Here is a 19,300-nt window from a genome sequence, read left to right on the forward strand (position 1 = left end):
CGCAAAGCAGTTGCATATTTTGTGTGGTCCGCGATATTATCATTCCCAAGATATCTCTATTTCATAACCTCTACTTATAATTCTATCTAGAAGAAAATCTAAGTGAATGTACAATGTAGGTAAATGTTACTAATATTTCAGAGATCTACTATTACGTTGATACTTTGCCATAAAACATTAATTTCCAATTGTTGAATAGTAACTGTATAACAATTAACAGAAAGCAAAAATCATCTCTTAGCTTTTTAGCTTATTTAGATAACTTTAAACAAACACACCTACGTCCTTCGTTGTTAATTTTTCGAAGAATCCACTATTTCGTTGATCTTTTCCCATAACAAAATCTATTTCTAATTGTTGAACAGTAACTCCATAACACCAAGCAGAAATCACCTCTTAGCTCTTTTGCTTATTTAGAAAATCTTAAACAAACACGCCATACGCCCTTCGTTGGCACCACAGCCGTGTCGACGAACTCACTACCGTTAGGCTCACCGCACGTGAACTGATAGACAATTCAACAACTCTCGTGCCAGCAAGGTCAATACCGTGTGGAGGAGGCCTTATTCTGCACCACAATAACCATTTGTCACGGAAACGCATGCGCACGCGCTCGTGTTAACCGTTAAAAAATCGATAAATAATCGATTATTTTTTATGTTTAAAAATCTAGACAATCGATTGATTGTAGGTGTCTTTTATATTGTGAAGTGAATTGTTTTCGTGCAATGGTTGATTAGTTTGTGTGAGTTACGTGGTTGTGTAGTTTACAGTACCAGGATTGCAGATTTGAAAGGAGATTACAAGCCCTATAATGAAGGTAAGACTTGAACTGGTTAGGCTTTGTAGTATAATAATTACCTGATTTAGACAAATGTAAGTCTACAGAATATGCTAATGTTAAACTGTTAATATTTACCGCAATAATATATTGACGTTGTGTTTAGGGAAACTTGACGTCAATATGTTATCACGATTCAAGTGAATTGACGTAAAAACTATTTATTTTGTAAGTCCACTAACGTTGTATAATGTTTTAATAACAATATTTATTTAACAATAACAAAACAATGATTCAATGTAAACAATCCGCTAATGTCTTTAGAATTAAATATTATTAACATAGGTATAATAAAATAAACAGAATCGATTCAAATCTAAAATTGAAAAAATAACAGCAATCAATTTATTAAAACAAATATTATTATTATATTCATAAAGAAAACGGAAAATACTTAAAACCAGGGTTATCTATTTAACCAATAGTTTAATTCTTTGCGGCGATAGCCTACTTGGGTGTGGAACGGACTGCCAAGACCAATGTCCGCAGGTTCAAATCCCAAGGGCACACACCTCTGACTTTTCTAAAAATCATGTGTGTATTCTTTGTGAATTTATCGTTCGCTTTAACGGTGAAGGAAAACATCGTGAGGAAACCTGCACATCTGAGTAGTTCTCTATAGGAATTTCGAAGGTGTGTGAAGTCTACCAATCCGCACTAGGCCAGCGTGGTGGACTAAGGCCTAATCCCTCTCAGTAGTAGAGGAGGCCCGTGCTCAGCAGTGGGCAAGTATATAATACAGGGCTGATATTATTATTATTATTATTATTAATTCTTTGCAATATTTTGCAACAAAAACATAGTAGAAACATCCCATAATTTCGGCTTTTTCTCCCGATTCTATCTCGATCGGTTCTATAACAGTCATTCTCAATCTTCCTCTCTCCTGTTCTTCTCTTAAGGGTTGAATTTCTAGATATACGTTGAACCCGTTGCAACAAAGAATAATCATCATCAAAAAAATCCTAGTATCTATTGTCCTATTCCAAAGATTAGTTAATTCATGAATCAGTTACTACTTTGCATGAATTAACAACTTATTTACACTATTTTATTGTTGAAAATAACGAAACTGAAAAAGCTAAAACAAATTGAACTTTGTAAAGTTCTCAAACAGTTCTGAAAACCTTGTAATTTAAACCGTTTAGTTCTAATAGAAGTAAAGAAAGATTAGAAAGAAAGAAAGAAAGAAAGATTTATTATTGGGACAATAACAGTATAACATGTACAATACAAGCAAAGACAAACAAAACATATACCTAGAGAAAAAATACAAAATTATACCTATTGTGCCAACAATGGGAACCCTCATTCAGCTCCATGCTGCAGTACCAGCATGACTGATACTGTAGCGCTGATTTTCAATGAGGGACCCAGGTGATATACGGACACTAAGTTGGTTAGATAGCAATGGTATAGAAACCTTTTCGTCTGAATTCATAAATAATACTCATAAGTCTTAAATCACTTCAAGTACACCTGGTTTCAAACTGTAATTGGTGAGACAGGGGCTAAATCAGCAAATCTCTTAGTTTCTTTTAAAGCACCTTATGCTATTTATTATCTGTACGGTATAATGAAGACCCCGATATTCATTTATATTCAATATTTATAATGTACAGATATCGGCCTGTTACAATTTTATTATAATATATTTGATTAACATTAAAATGTAGAACAAAAGTGAGCTGGCCTTAAAAGATAGACACGTGCTTTCACGGACTTTTTTTATAACTTTTCAAGAGGAACAATTCGCACACAGCGAACGCAACGGAAGCTTTTAAAAAGTATAAAAATATATTCCCCGCTTTTGCAACATTTTTCCTTGACGATTCGCTCCTTTGGTCATAGCATAATGTTATGATCGATAAATGAGTTATCCACCACTGAGAGATTTTTTCAATTTGAATTAGTAGTTGCTGTGTTTAGCGTGTTCAAACAAACAAATAAACTCCTTAGCTTTATATAACAATATAGATAACAGACAAACAATAAATGTTTGTTATTAAAGTATAAAGGTCAAAATTTACATACACCTACGATACTCTAAACTTCCGCGAATTAATTTAATACTAAAACAAGAAGTACTTGATAATGTGTTTATTTTTTATAGAAATAAATGATGAGACGAGCAGATTGCTCTCTAATTAGATTGAACTCTAATAATAAACACCAACCTATAAAGAATAAAAAATAGTAGCAACCACACTAAATTTAGATTGGAAGTGCTACATAAAACTTTAAAATGCCTCCTAGGCGTATTTCAGCCACTCAACAGAGATCAGCCAGGTGCGCAGGAGATATTATAGTACACAAGTGTGTGCGCAATACACAGGTGCACTGTCTGTTCCTTCACTCTCATAGTACAGTGAAACGGCAAAAATGAAATTATTGTCCTCCAGCACCAAAACTAAAAAATATTATTTTTCTACCGCTTGAAGTTCAGTAATTGTTCTTAGTACAATGTACTTTAAACTGTAATTCTACGTCCATACTGCCGATTTCTCGTAGACTACCCAGCCATCCAAGATTTGCATACTAAGTATGGTAGTATAATAGTAGGGTAGTAGAGTAGTACTAATTATAAACCATAATTAAGTGACTCTTAGTGGTCCAATTGCTACCAAACTTCACAAGATTATTCGCTAAGCTATACTGAGGTTTATCAAAACAATTGCTAAAGGCGTTTTAGAATACACACATACCGATTTAATATACATATAACCAGATTCCTACCGGCTTGCCTTTTGTAACTTATGTAAAATCTAATTATCATTGGAACAATTTGCAAACCACATTTAAGCATATTTATAATACTTATATGTTGTGTCGGATTCAATTTCGGAAATGTCACCTTTCGCCACTAATAGAAAAAATAAATATAATATAAAATATTTATATTTTCTCTTTCTCAAATATAAAATTAAAAAAAATGACAATTCTCGAGCTCGCTAAATTATCAAATAATCCTGAGTAGTCAGTTTCCTTTATAAATATTTTCAATTCTACTTATATTATGTTCATACGCGGACAATGGTGTGGGTTGTGTTTATAGTTCAAACATGAACCTTATTTGTTCCTAAATTAAAATAAAAATAGACACATTGCGACGTTGCCGGGCTGACTTGCATACGAAACCTATTGAATAAAAATGATGCATTCAATTTACACCTTTCTGTCTACCGACTAATAAAAGATTTTATAACGGCTGTCCAGCTGACTTTCTAAATAATAGCCTAAAGCTTCTAAAAATCTAAAGAAACTTTTTAGACATAAGATAAAAACTAATTTACAAAAACATAATCCTTTTGTATCAATGGCATTTTGATATAACCGCCGCGCAGTTAGAAAATAAAATTGAAATAGGCTAACAACAGTTTCTTCATCATAAGTATACTGTAAAATAAAATGTCTGTAGTTCTATATACACAACTTAATTGGACGAATTATTATTATCTATCTATATATATTATAAAACAAAGACCCCTTTTCTGTCTGTCTGTACCTATGTTATCGATTTTCTCAAAATCTACTGAACAGATTTTTATGAAATTTGATATGGAAATAGTTTAAGACCCTGGGAAGGCTTTAGGCTACTTTCTGTCCCGGGAAAACTCCTTCACAAGGGCGTTTAACATCAAAATATATGCATAAACTTAAGCATTAATACATTTACTATAGAGGTTGATTTAGTTTCAAAGTGAAAAACTGATATTTTTAATTATTTAATTTATTACGTAAGATCGATCGGCGCAAAATTTTTATCGAAAGCAATAAACGCGACCCGTTTTCCTTCGAATGCGAGAAAGTGACAATTACTTGAATCGAAATTCGCTCAACCGACCTTGATATTACAAAACAAAGATACTTCTGAATGGTAACACTTAGGTAACAATTAAAATGATTAAATGGACAACTTTACTTATAATAAATTATGAGGAGATTCCTTAATTTGAATCTCTAACCAATTGGCTTGGGTTTGAGTCTCGCTATCGGAAGATTTTTTTAATGTTTTTATATCCATCTATATTTTAAGGTAGATAAAAATTAAATAAAAAAATAACTGACAAGAAATCATCATGTATCACACACAAAACAGAAAATAATGTTATAATCAAACAGGGGCCTTATTCTCTATCCCGAGCGTTATGTTGACAGTGCGTAACATGCACGTAACACGACGCGTCATGTTTAGGACTATAGAAATTTGGCTTACAGAATACCATTCCACGCACATTTCTCGAAGATAACATGACACGGTCGCGTTACGCGTTTACACTATCATACAGAATAAGGGCCCTGGTGGTAGGTCTTTCATTTCAACCACCGCATTGTCTATTTCTGCCGCCAAGCAGCAATGTGTACTCACTGTTGTGTTCCGGTTTGAAGAACATTGTAGCGAGTGTAACATATAACACTTAACATATGTGTCAGGATGGCGAACGCAGTGCAATACCAAACAATACTTTGTAATTCAATTCGGTGGTGGATGATGTTTCTACTGTTTATGGTCGTATCGCTTACCATCAGGGGAACGGCAACTTCGTCTCGTCATAGAAAGAAAGAAATTAAATAAATAACGACAACCTAGGGTTCATCATATAATTCAGTTAAAATATTAATATAGATGTGGCCTCAGAAGTCTAAACAATAACATTTAGGTATGTGTTTGATTTGATATATATAAGTAAACCTATTTTATACATTTAAATGTGACTGATGACCCAATCTATCTTTCATTATCAACACGATACTGCGACTATCGTAGTACAAAGTCCGTATAAATCATATTTTGTATTTACTTACGGTTTCTTCACTCATTAATCTAATGAATAGGCTATTAAGAAATAGGAATACATATTGAAAAAGGTTATTTTATAACTCCAGCACAATTGAAAAGAATTAAGTTATAGTGTAAGTGAAATGTTTAAAGAATAACCAGGTAATAGTTACTAATACTAGAGATATTAATAGATCAAAGTGAAAATTGTATTAAAATAATGAAGTTAACGATATATATGGTCATTAGTGCTCAAATATTCTAATATCAAGATGACGTCTAAACGTTGTGTAGATTAGTTTGCAAATATCGCCTCCATGGCAAAATAAAATGCAACTTTTTCCTAATTTAAATAAATAATTATAACTTTTAGCAAATCCAATATCAATACACATAAGCACACATTAAAACACAAAAATTTACACAGGCAATAAAAATCCTATTAGTTGTAAGTTAAAAAAATATATAATAGGGCATTTACACATCGTGTCATGGCGCTGCAACGGAATAAAAATTCTATTAGTTGTAAGTTATAAAAAATATAATAGGGCATTTACACATGGCACTGCAGCGGCAGGGGCACCGCCAACATACGGTTCCACTGTATTACTCACCCTTGGATTTGTATGTTTACTATAGTATATCGAAAAGTTATCCATGCATACGAAACCGTGGCCACAGCTAGTCTATAATTAAAATTCCCTACAACCCTATCGAACACAATATATACGCAATAAATTCCTCAGCCACCTTCAGAATAAGTAAGAAGGTCATTAATATTCTCCACGATCAAAACTTCACATACATACACATGTTAAAATATCTAGAGCGTAAACCGAATGGGAACACGAGTAACGTACAACGCATCGTGTATTAAATAATTCTCACACTTGAGTGGATATCGTGGAGAAGAAAATATAGCAAACCGTGCCTTTAGGAAAAGTTGTTCGTTCTGGCGAGTATTGAAAAGATTAAGAACTAGGTATTGCTCGCGACTTTGCCCATTCAAACAGCCTTTCCCATTACATAAGCATTTAAATCACTGTCTCATAGCGCCACTGGTACGAACCCAGCGCCAGTACTTAAAAATTAATATAAAACTCAATTTATATGCCATGGAAGCAAATTATCGGTATAAAAAATAAGTAGACTTACGTGATAATCTAAGACATCTCTATTTATGTCCCAAAATATCATCCAAATCTTTTCAACGGTAACAATCATAACATGTTTACAAACTTGCGTATTTATAATATTTGTAAGATAATATCAACATCCTCTAAAAACAAGTAACAATCCATACATCGATAATATTGAGCAAAGTGTTATGGGACACGTTTTTCGTACACGGGGAACAACAGGTAGACTGAATCACCTCTTTCCTGAAGGTATTAGAGCGGGTGGTCAATAAACCCGAGCAAAAAAAGCTCGAGTCAGAAACAACACTGAAAGTGAAGTAAGATAAGATATAAGATAAAGTTTTTGATTGTTTCAAAGTCCTACTCGTTGGATACTTAAATATCAATATTTCTTTCACCAATAACCAATTACAAATTACAATATTCCCTAACGCTATATGTTTCTTGGTACCTCAGACGACTAGCAAGCCGAAGGCGATAAATACAAATTACAAAATCAGTAATTAACGTTAACAAATTTAATTTGAATTCATTAATATTGTCCCCTTAAGTATGTATACAAAGTACCTTTAATTGCTCACCAACTGAACGTCTACATTAAATTAGGTTTTCACCTACGAACTTTCTCCAAAATCTTGAACCATTGTTACTTTCACCAGAACAAAAGCATCAAGTATTGATGTGCTCTGTGGTACCGATGTATCAGAGTCTCATTGATTTTGGTATTCAAATCAATCGAATTTCGCAGTTCGATTTTAATATCGAGAAAATACATTTAAGATTTCATACACCAGGGTTCAAAGCCATAACTTCATGGTAACGTAGATGACAGTGGCGAAGAGAGGAATTTACCGAAAAGTAACCCTACACAATTAATAGGTACTAATAATGTGTATAAATGAAATCTGAAAAGCGTTGTAATGATTTTACATCAATTACGAAAAGGGGAAAAAATCATGTATGTATTCTTTGTGAATTATCGCTTGCTTTAACGGTGAAGGCAAACAACGTGAGCAAATCTGCATACCTGAGAAATTCTCTATTAGGAATTTTCGAGGGTGTGTGAAGTCTACCAATCCGCACTAGGCCAGCGTGGTGGACTAAGGCCTAATCACTCTCAGTAGTAGAGGAGGCCCGTGCCTACCAGTGGGACAGTATATAATACAGGGCTGATATTATTATTATTATACGAAAGGGAATCCGGCAGGACTCGGGTTATATTGACCCTTCATTACTGGTAAACGATACTCGTTTTTATAATTGAAATGAATTTTAAAATTTGGGTGTTACAAAAAAAAAATATAATATAGACCACTTTAAAAGGATAAAATTGGATCGCATCTGGGAAGACTTTCGGGCTGATGCCAGTGTGTAATAGTAATTATTCCATAGGTTCGAAGGATCAGGGATTGTTGATTGTGCAAACAACATGCTTAATGAAGCATAAGTAAACGGATGCCTTTAGAATAATATAGTTTACTTATCTTCGCAGACAGTGCTTACGATGTTTACAAATTGATCATAATAGGGTTTAAATCTAACGAGAAGGTGATTCACCCAATGTTGAGTAATTTCCATCATCCAATAGTAACATGGATATTTTACCGGCTATAACAGAAAAGAATTGGTATAAGAGAAGGGTAGGGTTACATGCTGCCAATATTTTTTTTGTAGTTGAATGGCATTTACCCTCATCACCTTAAGACATAAGAAGTAAAGTCTTTTAATATCCAGTAATTACGCTGGCTATACTGCCTTTTACAACAATGCATGGACAATAATACTCGGGGTCAGAAATCAGTGGTAACTTGTCGTAAGTAAGATTTTCATTAGCATTTTGACTTTTAAAAGTCTTTTAAAAGACAAAATGCTAATAAAAAAAGTAGTTTTCACTAAAGTTAAAATCGTGTCTAAAATCATTCGAAATCGTCTGCAGAATTAAAAACAATAAAATACATCCGCACGTACGGATATATGTAGCACAACTAAAAGATATAAGTTGAACGACAACTTCAACACAATATTATCAGCTATTCTTACAATAAGAGAGGTTAGAAATAATAATAATAATAGCAGGCAGATGTTCTTTTGTTCCCTAATGGTCCCTTGGGTATTTGGGTATTAATGAGTACAAAAAAGTATTATGAACCTTATAAACACACGTTCTGATGACGTTGCAATGGACATTGCTTAACATTGAATTTCTTAACATTTTCGCTTATAACTTTTTTATTTATAGTTCTACGACAAAAGTTACTAAACCAAAGTTGTAGAGAATTTAATTTGCAACAAAAAATGTGTATACATTTTTTTTGTCAGATAAATAGTTTAAGAGATACATCGTAAAAACCATTTCAACCCCTATTTTCAAGATGGCGGCCGTGGGACAAGGGTGGCGACCCCACAAACTTGGTTTTAGCTTTAGACTGACCCCCCCTAAACTTCAAAAAAATAAAATTGCGTCCTCTAAAAAACGCAAGGTAAGGCCTAAAAAATGTAACATTTCAATGGACTAACATTACTACCGCTGTTAAAAGGTTACAAATTTATATCTAAAATGGAAGGACATGTATTGCACACATGTATAGCACAGGAGAATGCCAACTTATCAAAACTTTTTCCCAGCATTGGCGCCAGGAATTAAGACATAAAAAATTTACTACCTAGAAATACTACCATTTTTATAGCTAGAGGTTTTTAATTAGTCATTTAAATGTTTATGTAATTTTATTATGCTAGATATGTTAGCCTAATGGCTATTACCCTTCCGACAAGTAAATAAATATATGAAAAAATGAAATTAGAATGATTTTCTCGGTCGGAAATGGCGAACTTTTATTGGTTAACGTGCCCATATGAATTAAAAGAAATACGTGCCCGTAACCCGTCATCCAGAGCCGGTCTTAGCTATTTAGACGCCCGTTTTCTTGATTTTTATGTCTTAACGATATTTTTATTGGCAATCTTAATTATGGCGTGCTCAAATTATTTTGTCACGTGCTATCAGATCACTATCCCTGGTCTAGAGCATTCCAAACGTTAAACTAAATTATAACTATAACATGATACAGTCTTAGATGTCCTTTGTCCTTTTAGTCATAAACATCATTTACATTTAAGTACATAAATGCAATTTACTTGCCTATGTATTCAAATGTAGTACGTATGGAGGCCGCTTACTGGCAAGCGCAGCTTCGCACGTCCACCCACGAGGTGGACAGATGACCTCATAAAAGTCGCAGGAGAACGCTGGATGCGCTTACAATAAGTCGATCTGTAAATCTTTGGGGGAGGCCCATGTTCAGCAGTAGACGTCCTACGGCTGATGATGATGATGTATTCAAATAAACTAAATAAAATTTGACTCAAAGTCCTTGTTCACTCTATAACAGTTTAAATTTTTCCTTTTCCAGACTGATATCAAGATGTGGTCGTTTGAGGAGATCGCCTTCCAGGCAGAGATGAACCGGCACGAAGATCCTGACTCCGAGGAGGACGCTTTCGTGCTGTGTGGAGAGGACCCTACCACCAGGAATAAGAAGATTGTGGAATTCAGGAATTTGATTAAAGGTTGGTTGATAAGATTTTATAATATAGATTTAATAATACAGCCCAAAAATGTTATATTGCTGTTTTATACAGCAAGCAAACAGGGCCCTTATTCTGTATGGTAGTGTAAACGCGTAACGCGGCCGTGTCATGTTATCTTCGAGTAATGTGCATGAAATGGTATTCTGTAAGCCAAATTTCTATAGTCCTAAACATGATGCGTTGTGTTATGTGCTTGTTACACACTGTCAAAATAACGTGCGGGATAGAGTATAAGGGCCCAGGCCATGTTTGTTTTACGTGTGGTAGGTCTGTTAAGGCCAACCATACAAAAACCCAATTTTATATTTACATATAATCCTCACTACATAGTATAAAACAAAGTCGCTTTCTCTGTCCCTATGTCCCTTTGTATGCTTAAATCTTTAAAACTACGTAACGGATTTTGATGCGGTTTTTTTTAATACATAGAGTGATTCAAGAGGAAGGTTTATATGTATCCATTAAATAGTGGAGAAATACTGTTATTTTGTTATGTTATACCCGTGCGAAGCCAGAGCGGGCCGCTATGTTTTTATATACAACGTTCACAGTTTTTCTGTAGTGTATTTAGCATCAGCATTGCACCCGTGCGAAGCCGAGGCGGGTCGCTAGTTGAATTATAATATATTGACACGGCAACAAAATGAAGGACGTGCGAATTTATGTACGAAGAGATAACAATGAATTAAAAACAAATATGATTTTACGTAATCCTACGAAGTGTTTTGCATAAAAATCCCTGACACGTTAAATATGAATATGAATCTGAATTCTCAGTTAATCTGCAAATTTTTTTTGTAAATAACAACTATGTTAATTATTTTGTTCTTCATATTAAATCTTTGGTCTTTATACGTCTGAACTCTCTAAGATAATTATAATTGTACACATTACCATATTTCGATCCAATGTTTGTCAGTTACTGATATTCAGGTAGTGCGGAAATGGTAATAATAATAATAAGGTAATGCGGAAGTAATATTACAATTTGAAAACAATACTTAGGCACCAAAACAAGAAACATCATAATATGGTCATTCCTGAGCGTTGTGTGACACTGTAAAGTCCAAGATTTTTCAAAGTACCATACTGTATGTACATAATAAAAGTTTAAATATAACTATGATTTCAAATGCTCGTAGCGACATTAAAAACCCATAAAATACACTTTACTACTGCCAACTCCAATTTTCAAGTACAATAAGCCCTGCGTGAGCAGAGCATTCAAAAATATTTAAAGACTCATTTGAGTGTTCCCCTCCACGGAAATCTTTAGTAAAAGGCGAAAGATTTATACGTTATGAAGGGAAACCAGAGTGACGAGACCGTCGAAGTCCAAACTACTCATAGTTTCGCTTGCAACCAAACCATAGCGCGATGTAATTTTGTACAGCGACATCTATTGGCATATACCGAAATACATGTCAATGTATAGAGGGCGCCACTAATCTATTATAATTTCTTTGACTTGTTGCTCGTTAACATTCTTTACAAATATGACCGTCAGTACTTCTAAGTAATTTTTATATTAAAAACTTTCATGTTTTCTATACTGGTTAAGAGTCTGAGCCAGAAAAACTCAATTTCTTAGTCAAATGCATCGTATCATCATCAAGCTTGCCAAACGGGAGTAGACCTAAGTCCCATAAAAAAAGCCATTAGACATCCATACACGTCCTTTATACAAATAGTGTGAATTATAAGTTTTAATGCATGCTGTATGGCGTGCTAGGCGGAGATTTTCACCACACATTTTGACTTATCGATTCCTCCGCTGAGAAGCATATTATGTAAATTGTTAAATGTAATAAATGACAATGTTAACATTATTAAACTATTGAGCGCAATATAAACAGGATGATATATACTACTGTGAGCTCAATAAAACCACAACAGCAGCTGTGCTGGCTGATATCACCTCAGTTCAGGATTACGAATATTAAGAGACGTGTATTATGTAATTATGTGTAATATTTTTTCAGAAAGAAACGAGTGTCACCCACACAGAACTGATGACGCGTATTTGCTGCGATTTCTAAGAGCCAGACAGTCGATACCAGCGCGGGCTCATCGTTTGGTGAGTCGGAAATATAGAATATTTTTTTAATTAATATTAAAAATTAGATATACAATGCTAAAATAATAAGTAAAATATATGAGTTAAATTGATAATTATAATTATGTTATTAGCTTCTTACTTACTTATACCATTTTTAAACAATTTTTTTCGGCGTTCCTCGTTCACCTTGCGCGGATTTTCGAGAACGCCATCTTGCGGGCATTTTATTTTAATCCGCCCGCGCATCCAGGAAGCCGAAACATTCAGCCTACATTTATATAAATAAAAAATATTTTCAGTTAGTACGTTACTGCAATTTCCGAGAAGCGAATCCGCACTTATGGCGAGACGTGGACTGGTTCGGCTTGACACGGCTCGGGAGCGTCTTCGAAGGAGTACTCTACGACAGACCTGATGTGGGAAGAATCATTATTTGCAGATTAGGTTAGTTCAAACAAAATTTATTCCTTGCTATCCGCATTTTGGCCACGACAGCCAATCTCAACAGTACCTCACCAAGTACGCAGGAGATATCATAATGCACAAGTGTGTGCGTAATACGCAGGTGAACTCTCTATTCCTTCACTACCATAGTCCGCTGAGACGGCAATCCGACATGACCGGACATTAGGCGCAGGAGCAACGTCTTTATATGCTTTCCGAGACACGGGGGTATCACACCGCCAAAATCCTGACTTCGAACAGTAACTGATTAAAGTTTAAGATGGAAGAACAATTATTTTGGCCCGACCTGGGTTCGAATCCCGGATCGGGTAAAAAATTGTGACTGGGTTTCAATCAAATAAACGAGTCACGCGAGTAGAGGCTTGAAATTCTTTAAAAATATGTCTACTTCATTTAATATTTATTCAGTGCGATATTGAACGAAAGATTATTAAACATAAATAGGCTTCGGTATTCTAATTAGGAGTTTAAAATACTATAGAGGCTAAGGTCGTTACTTTAATTCAACACCACTACATCCACCTTTGACACGTACATACATACATGACATCTATATTAATTATCGGTTGCTTTATTGACTTTATTATTTATTTTTTTATTAGGTCCATTAAACTAGTTCATAATACAAGATACACACTGTTGAAGGAATACTTCGTAAATCATTATAAAACCTTTATGTTCTACGAAATTATGTATTTGTACCTATTACTTCAGTAGCGTAAGTGTATAGCATGCGCGGTACGACCACCGCTCTGAAGTCCCGAGTTCAAATCCCTGGTCAGCCAAAGTGATATTGGGTTCTACTGCTCAGTTAACGTGGAATTGTAATTTGTGTTGATATAGCGATAGGCACGCTCCCATCACGTCCTAGGACGGAACACACAGGGTAAAAATAGGATGCCCTAGTTACGACCCTGCCTACCCTTTCAGGGATTACAGCGTGAAATATTATTGTTGTCTTTGATTTTTTTCATTCCATTATCAGTGTAATCACCTATAGCGATAATGTTTATCATCAGACCTTAACCTAAAATAAAACATAATAGTTGACGTAACGTAATGGATGACATTAGGCAACACGAATGATATGATTTTAATGGCAGCGTTGTATCCAAATGTCGTTTGGAAATCATTATTACACTTGAAACAAATTTGAACCTTGATTATTCGTGTAATGTACTTTGGAAATACTTCTGAGACAATTATGTAATAGAACTATTATAACTAAGCACGTAAAGCCGTTGGCCCTGCACCGGATCTCTTCGGTTACGTCGGATTGCCATCTCACCGGACTATGAGAATGAAGGAACAGAGAGTGCATCTGTTTATTGCGCACCCACTTGTGCACTATAATATCTGCTGCATACCTAACTGATCTCTGTCGAGATTGGTAACAATGGTCGAAATTCGGCTGAAAGGGATTTATAATTAAGCAAGCATGTTGAAACGATTTCCGTCTACGGTAATATCGTTTTGGTGATCATTGCTTCAGGCCACTAGATGGCATTTTAGGACCACTGTTTTGTTCCGGCTTAATGGCCGTCGTAGCCAATGTAATAGACAGTATGAGGCTAACTATTTAAAGCATAAGATAAATTCCAAGCAATATTTTGTAAAACGAAGGTGTAGAGGCTGTTGCTCATTTTTATACGCAGGCGTTGGACTTACCATTACGCTGGTCATGTATTTTTGCTCTTACACTTTATCTGCTTTATTAGTAATAACTGCAATGTCTAATATATTCAGGGTTATGGGACCCAGACAAGCTTCCAGTGGAGGACCTGATCCGAGGATGTCTTCTGCTACTGGAGATCGGCATCATGCAGCCAAAGCTGCAGATAGTGGGCGGCACCGGCCTGCTGGACTGCGAGGGTCTCACTATGAAGCACATGAGACAGTTCTCGCCGTCAATAGCCTTACAAGCCATGAATGTTATGGGGGTAAGGAGCCCAGAGAATATTGTTTACACAATTTTTTTTAATTGTTTTTTTTTTCTGTCATACCAGTATTAAAGGTACAATAAGAATTCATTTTCGGATTATACTAGTCCCAAATGATTTAAAACTAAGCAAGGATAGTGCATGTGTTACTTAATTGAACCACATGCAAACTTTGTAGAAAAACACTATTTTGGTTTCTTTAAGCGCTACAATCTATTGTATATAAATATATCTAGTTTTTTGAAGCATTAGCACTTACATTGAATCGACACTCAGAACAAGAACAAGCATAGAAGGAATCTAAATTACGCTCATATACTTATCCTATTTTTTCTAATAGGCCAAAACCGTTGAAAAGAACGAGACAAATATTATGTTGCTAAGGTCGGCTTGCGTACACTTTAAAATAATCAAATGATTACCTTTGGTCCACTTTATGATGCCGAATTAAAAAGCAAATAAAATGTCAAATGTTCCAACTTGCCAATCTCAAAACAATGTCACAAACGCGCTCACACAATTTAGTTACGTTATACTTCAGCGCGTACTTTTCTAAACTGGCTACATGTTATGTAAAATTATTGTTGTTAATTTTAATAAATACACATTGCTGTTTAAGTAAAATATAGCCCTAGGAACAAGCAATGGCCTGCGTTATTGTGGGGTGTAAATCTCATTCTTCTCGTAAAGAAAATGAAACTGAAATCATCAGCTTCCATCGGTGAGTAAACAAAAAACCTAATATATTTGCTTAAACCCTGTACATAAGTGCAAAAAGTGTTATAAATTATACTTTATTATGCTGTAGTCATATTATATTCTGCTGTTGGCCATTCGATCCAGTCATTATTAAGTATTTTTCATTTTTACCAATTTACGTAGTCGTGTTCAATAGTGTTGTGCTGCATATTCTTTCGATAACATAGATGTTGGTATATTGTAGTTTACTATTTTGCATAAATTGCCTTTTACTTTTAATATACGGTGGTGTAGTGGTAAAAGCCACTTGGAAACCGTGCGCGAAGGCTGGGGTCGAGGAAACTATCTGATTTTCATAGTGTGTTTCATACAATGTGTTTCATTGCAGATTCCCTACAGATGATGCTATGAGGCAAAAATGGATCGTTGCCATAGCTCGTCCCAATTGACATTGGAAAAAACAGCACCGTGTTTGCTCTAAGCATTTCGACAAAGTTTTGTTAACATTGAAATAAGTTATCAGACATATGTGACATGAATGATACCGCTGTGTTTTAATTTTACTGTCCCATTTTAGTAGCTTCTGTCAAATCCCACCTCTTGGGTATCTTCTAATGCCTAAGAAAGTCAGAAAAGAACAGAAGGCGTACTGGCTTTCTCCTAGACGAAATTCCGGCCGATTTCTTGTTTGTTACTTACAGCAGTTTCCATTCCTTCCGAAATTTCTAACAGTTTCTTAATTTAATAATCTAAATGCAAAACCATTTTTGTGTTTAGTAAATGACGTTTCGGAAGGCATGGAAACTGCTGTAAATAGCAAACGAAATTGGACAAAATTTAGCTCGAAGAACGCCGGTAGTTCTATAGTTTATTGTACTTTAACAGCTTTTTACCGAGTGCTTTTATATACCCAGACTTTTTTTGGTACTTGAATACCAAATCAGGGTTTTGATATCTTTTTTTAGCCTTTAACTAAAATAGCAATTTGCAACGGTTTGTAGTTGACTGACCGAAAAGTGTTTATTTTAGCAGGTCTGTGAATTTACCATAGCCGATAGACAAAGCATCTATCGATATCGATAAGATGTCAGAAGGGATCGCAACACAATTAAATTTCTTGCTGTCTAAGACACAGTACACTCAAATGTCATAGTGTTACTTCTATGCCTGTCATTGTTCTGAGAATCGACACAATATGACAGTAATACTATTATACTCGTAATAAAATTAAGAAAATTTTAGAACTTCAACACATTCTGGTTTCTAATTCTTAATAACAATTTTCAAGTTCAATAAGCCCTGCGTGCGCAGAGCATTCAAAAATATTTATAGACTCATTTGAGTGTTCCCCTCCACGGAAATCTTTAGTAAAAGGCGAAAGATTTATACGTTTTGAAGGGAAACCAGAGTGGCGAGACCGTCGAAGTCCAAACTACTTATAGTTTTGCTTGCAACCAAACCATAGCGCGATGTAATTTTGTACGAGCGACATCTGTTGGCGTGTAACGAACTACAAATACATACTCTAGTGGCGCCACTGATCTATTGTATATGTCATCATTTTCTATTACTGATTAGTTAGCCTTTATGTGAAAAGTACTAGTTAGACCGATATTAGCATTATGTAGGGGGTTATGCTTGGTCTACGTCACCTTAATGATAAATCTACTCATAAGTGATGACTGATGAATTTGTGTTATTAGTGGCTGCATAAAAATAGTTTGCTAAAACATTAAACCAAGCCTATACTAGAACTATATTTACAATAACATTGTAAATAGCTCTACTTATTAAAATATAAGAAATAATTATAAATTAATTACTTTTCCATCCAGAGCTGATAGTTGAAAATATCCGCTTTCAGTTATAAACAGAAGCATCATAGCAATGGCGCTTCATTACGAGTTAAATGTTACAATAACAAAACTGAGTTTATAAACTCCACAAAGCAATTAATTTATTTTAAACTTGCTAACGACGAAGATCTGACCAAAAATAATTATTCTTAAGGTGATTTGCAGTAATAATCATATTATAATTGCCAATAAAATAATGAAAATATTTAATGCTGAAATGATATTATTGAGCAGTGAAGATCAGGCGCTAAGTACTTACATTGTAAATGCAATAGAATATAATTCACGCATAAATGCTATTTGAAAAGCTACGATAATAGCATAATGGCATACCTATCCTTCATCAAATCTCCCATTGTTATAGCAATAGAATTGAACACACTATTTCTTCCTTCCTTTGCTGGTGGTAGAATACATTTTATTTCCAGCCTGATAGCGACCACCGTACGCAAGGATGTTAAAAACCGCGATAGGCCCACGTAAGTGTGTCGCGTTCCGGGATTAGCCTGTGTATATTCGGTTTCAACAGGACGGCATAATTGTGTCGACTGTCGAGGGGTAATCATCTCTCGTCAATCGACATACTGTTGGACCCCACTCTACTTACCATCAGGTGTAAGTCACTTTGCCATGCACGTATTAAAAAAAATCGTCACTCGCTGTGATTATACTGTACAGAGGAATTTGTTTTGCCATTATATTTACAGTACTCCTTCCCACTTCATCAACGCGGGATTCACATCATTAACTGCTCGAGGTTCTTCGAAACACTGTTCCCGCTGTTCAAGAGGCTCGCCCCAGCAGATGATCTCTGGAAGAAGGTCTACATGCACGGTTATGACATCACTTCCTTACACAGGTTCGTATATTTGCTTTAAATATGTTTAATGACGTAGATTCACACTGTAGAAGTAGAAGGTATAGAAATTATTGTTTCTTTTACGTGTATTTGTAAGAGATATGTTTCACTAGGTAATAGTGATAAAGCTAATTTACTGGTATATTTTTTCCAATTTGCAGTAACATATTTTTACTTAGTCTTGGTGAATACTGCGGTTAGAGATCTATGTGTCTGCAAAACAAGTTGATTTAGATTTAGAAATGGACTGTTTTAATGACTTATATAATGTAAATTCAATGCCAAAATGAGTAATAAAAACTTTAAAATTTGACCTCTCCCTTAGTCACGCACTTTCTTCTTTATTACCTTTCTTCGATGCAAATATCTGGTTTTTCTGTTTTATTACATATATATTAATGACAACAAACAAATAATCTCAATACTCAAGTCATAACAAGTAACAACCATGAATCCATTTTCAGGTACGTAGATCCAGAATGTCTCCCAAAACGGTACGGTGGGTATCGTGATCCAGTATCTTTAGAAAGGTGGCTCACGAAGATCAAGGAGTACAAAAATAAGAGCTTCGACAATGACATGAGAAATCTAGGCTATGGAGTTGATTAGGATAAGTCTGTATTTCCAAAACCTGATGACAACATTGCAATGGGCACTATCGTTATAGTACTTATGTACAAGCATAAAGTGACCTGGTGGTAGAATCAGGTCCAGGTGGAGTGTCAACCAATGTCGAAGAGTGAAATTTTTCGAAATAGAACCCGAAGCAACATATTTATGTCTATGCATGGCCGCCACCAACATTAGTTTTAGGAGGAGCATCTGCACCTACACATAGTACTATCTATATATATAAAAATCAATTGCTGTTCGTTAGTCTCGCTAAAACTCGAGAACGGCTGAACGGATTTATCTTATCTTGGTCTTGAATTATTCGTGGAGGTCTAGGGAAGATTTAAAAGGTGAGAAAAATTCGAATAATTGCCGGGAAAATCCTCAAAACAGCATTTTTCTATTTCCCATACAAACGTTTTCTAACTAATACGTAGAGTCAATTTGTAATTTATTACC

The 19,300-nt window shown here is 34.9% G+C and overlaps 1 protein-coding gene and 2 non-coding genes across 3 annotated transcripts; 1 reads left to right on the top strand and 2 right to left on the bottom strand.

Annotated features, from left to right (window-relative positions):
* Nucleotides 1-568: 568 nt before the first annotated feature.
* LOC115448323 (clavesin-1) lies at nt 569-19,284 on the top strand. Its single transcript, XM_030175730.2, has 7 exons — nt 569-820; nt 10,174-10,330; nt 12,334-12,428; nt 12,710-12,854; nt 14,622-14,815; nt 18,078-18,229; nt 18,694-19,284. The coding sequence occupies exons 1-7, from the start codon at nt 815-817 to the stop codon at nt 18,836-18,838; spliced, it is 894 nt and encodes a 297-aa protein (XP_030031590.2). The 5' UTR covers nt 569-814; the 3' UTR covers nt 18,839-19,284.
* On the bottom strand, nt 11,555-11,671 carry LOC115448324. The gene has a single exon (XR_003939093.2). It is a non-coding gene; the product is annotated as a U5 spliceosomal RNA (small nuclear RNA).
* Nucleotides 16,810-16,926, bottom strand: LOC115448325. The gene has a single exon (XR_003939094.1). It is a non-coding gene; the product is annotated as a U5 spliceosomal RNA (small nuclear RNA).
* Nucleotides 19,285-19,300: the final 16 nt, after the last annotated feature.

This window comes from Manduca sexta, chromosome 8 (genome assembly GCF_014839805.1).
Source record: "Manduca sexta isolate Smith_Timp_Sample1 chromosome 8, JHU_Msex_v1.0, whole genome shotgun sequence".
Taxonomy (NCBI): domain Eukaryota; kingdom Metazoa; phylum Arthropoda; class Insecta; order Lepidoptera; family Sphingidae; genus Manduca; species Manduca sexta.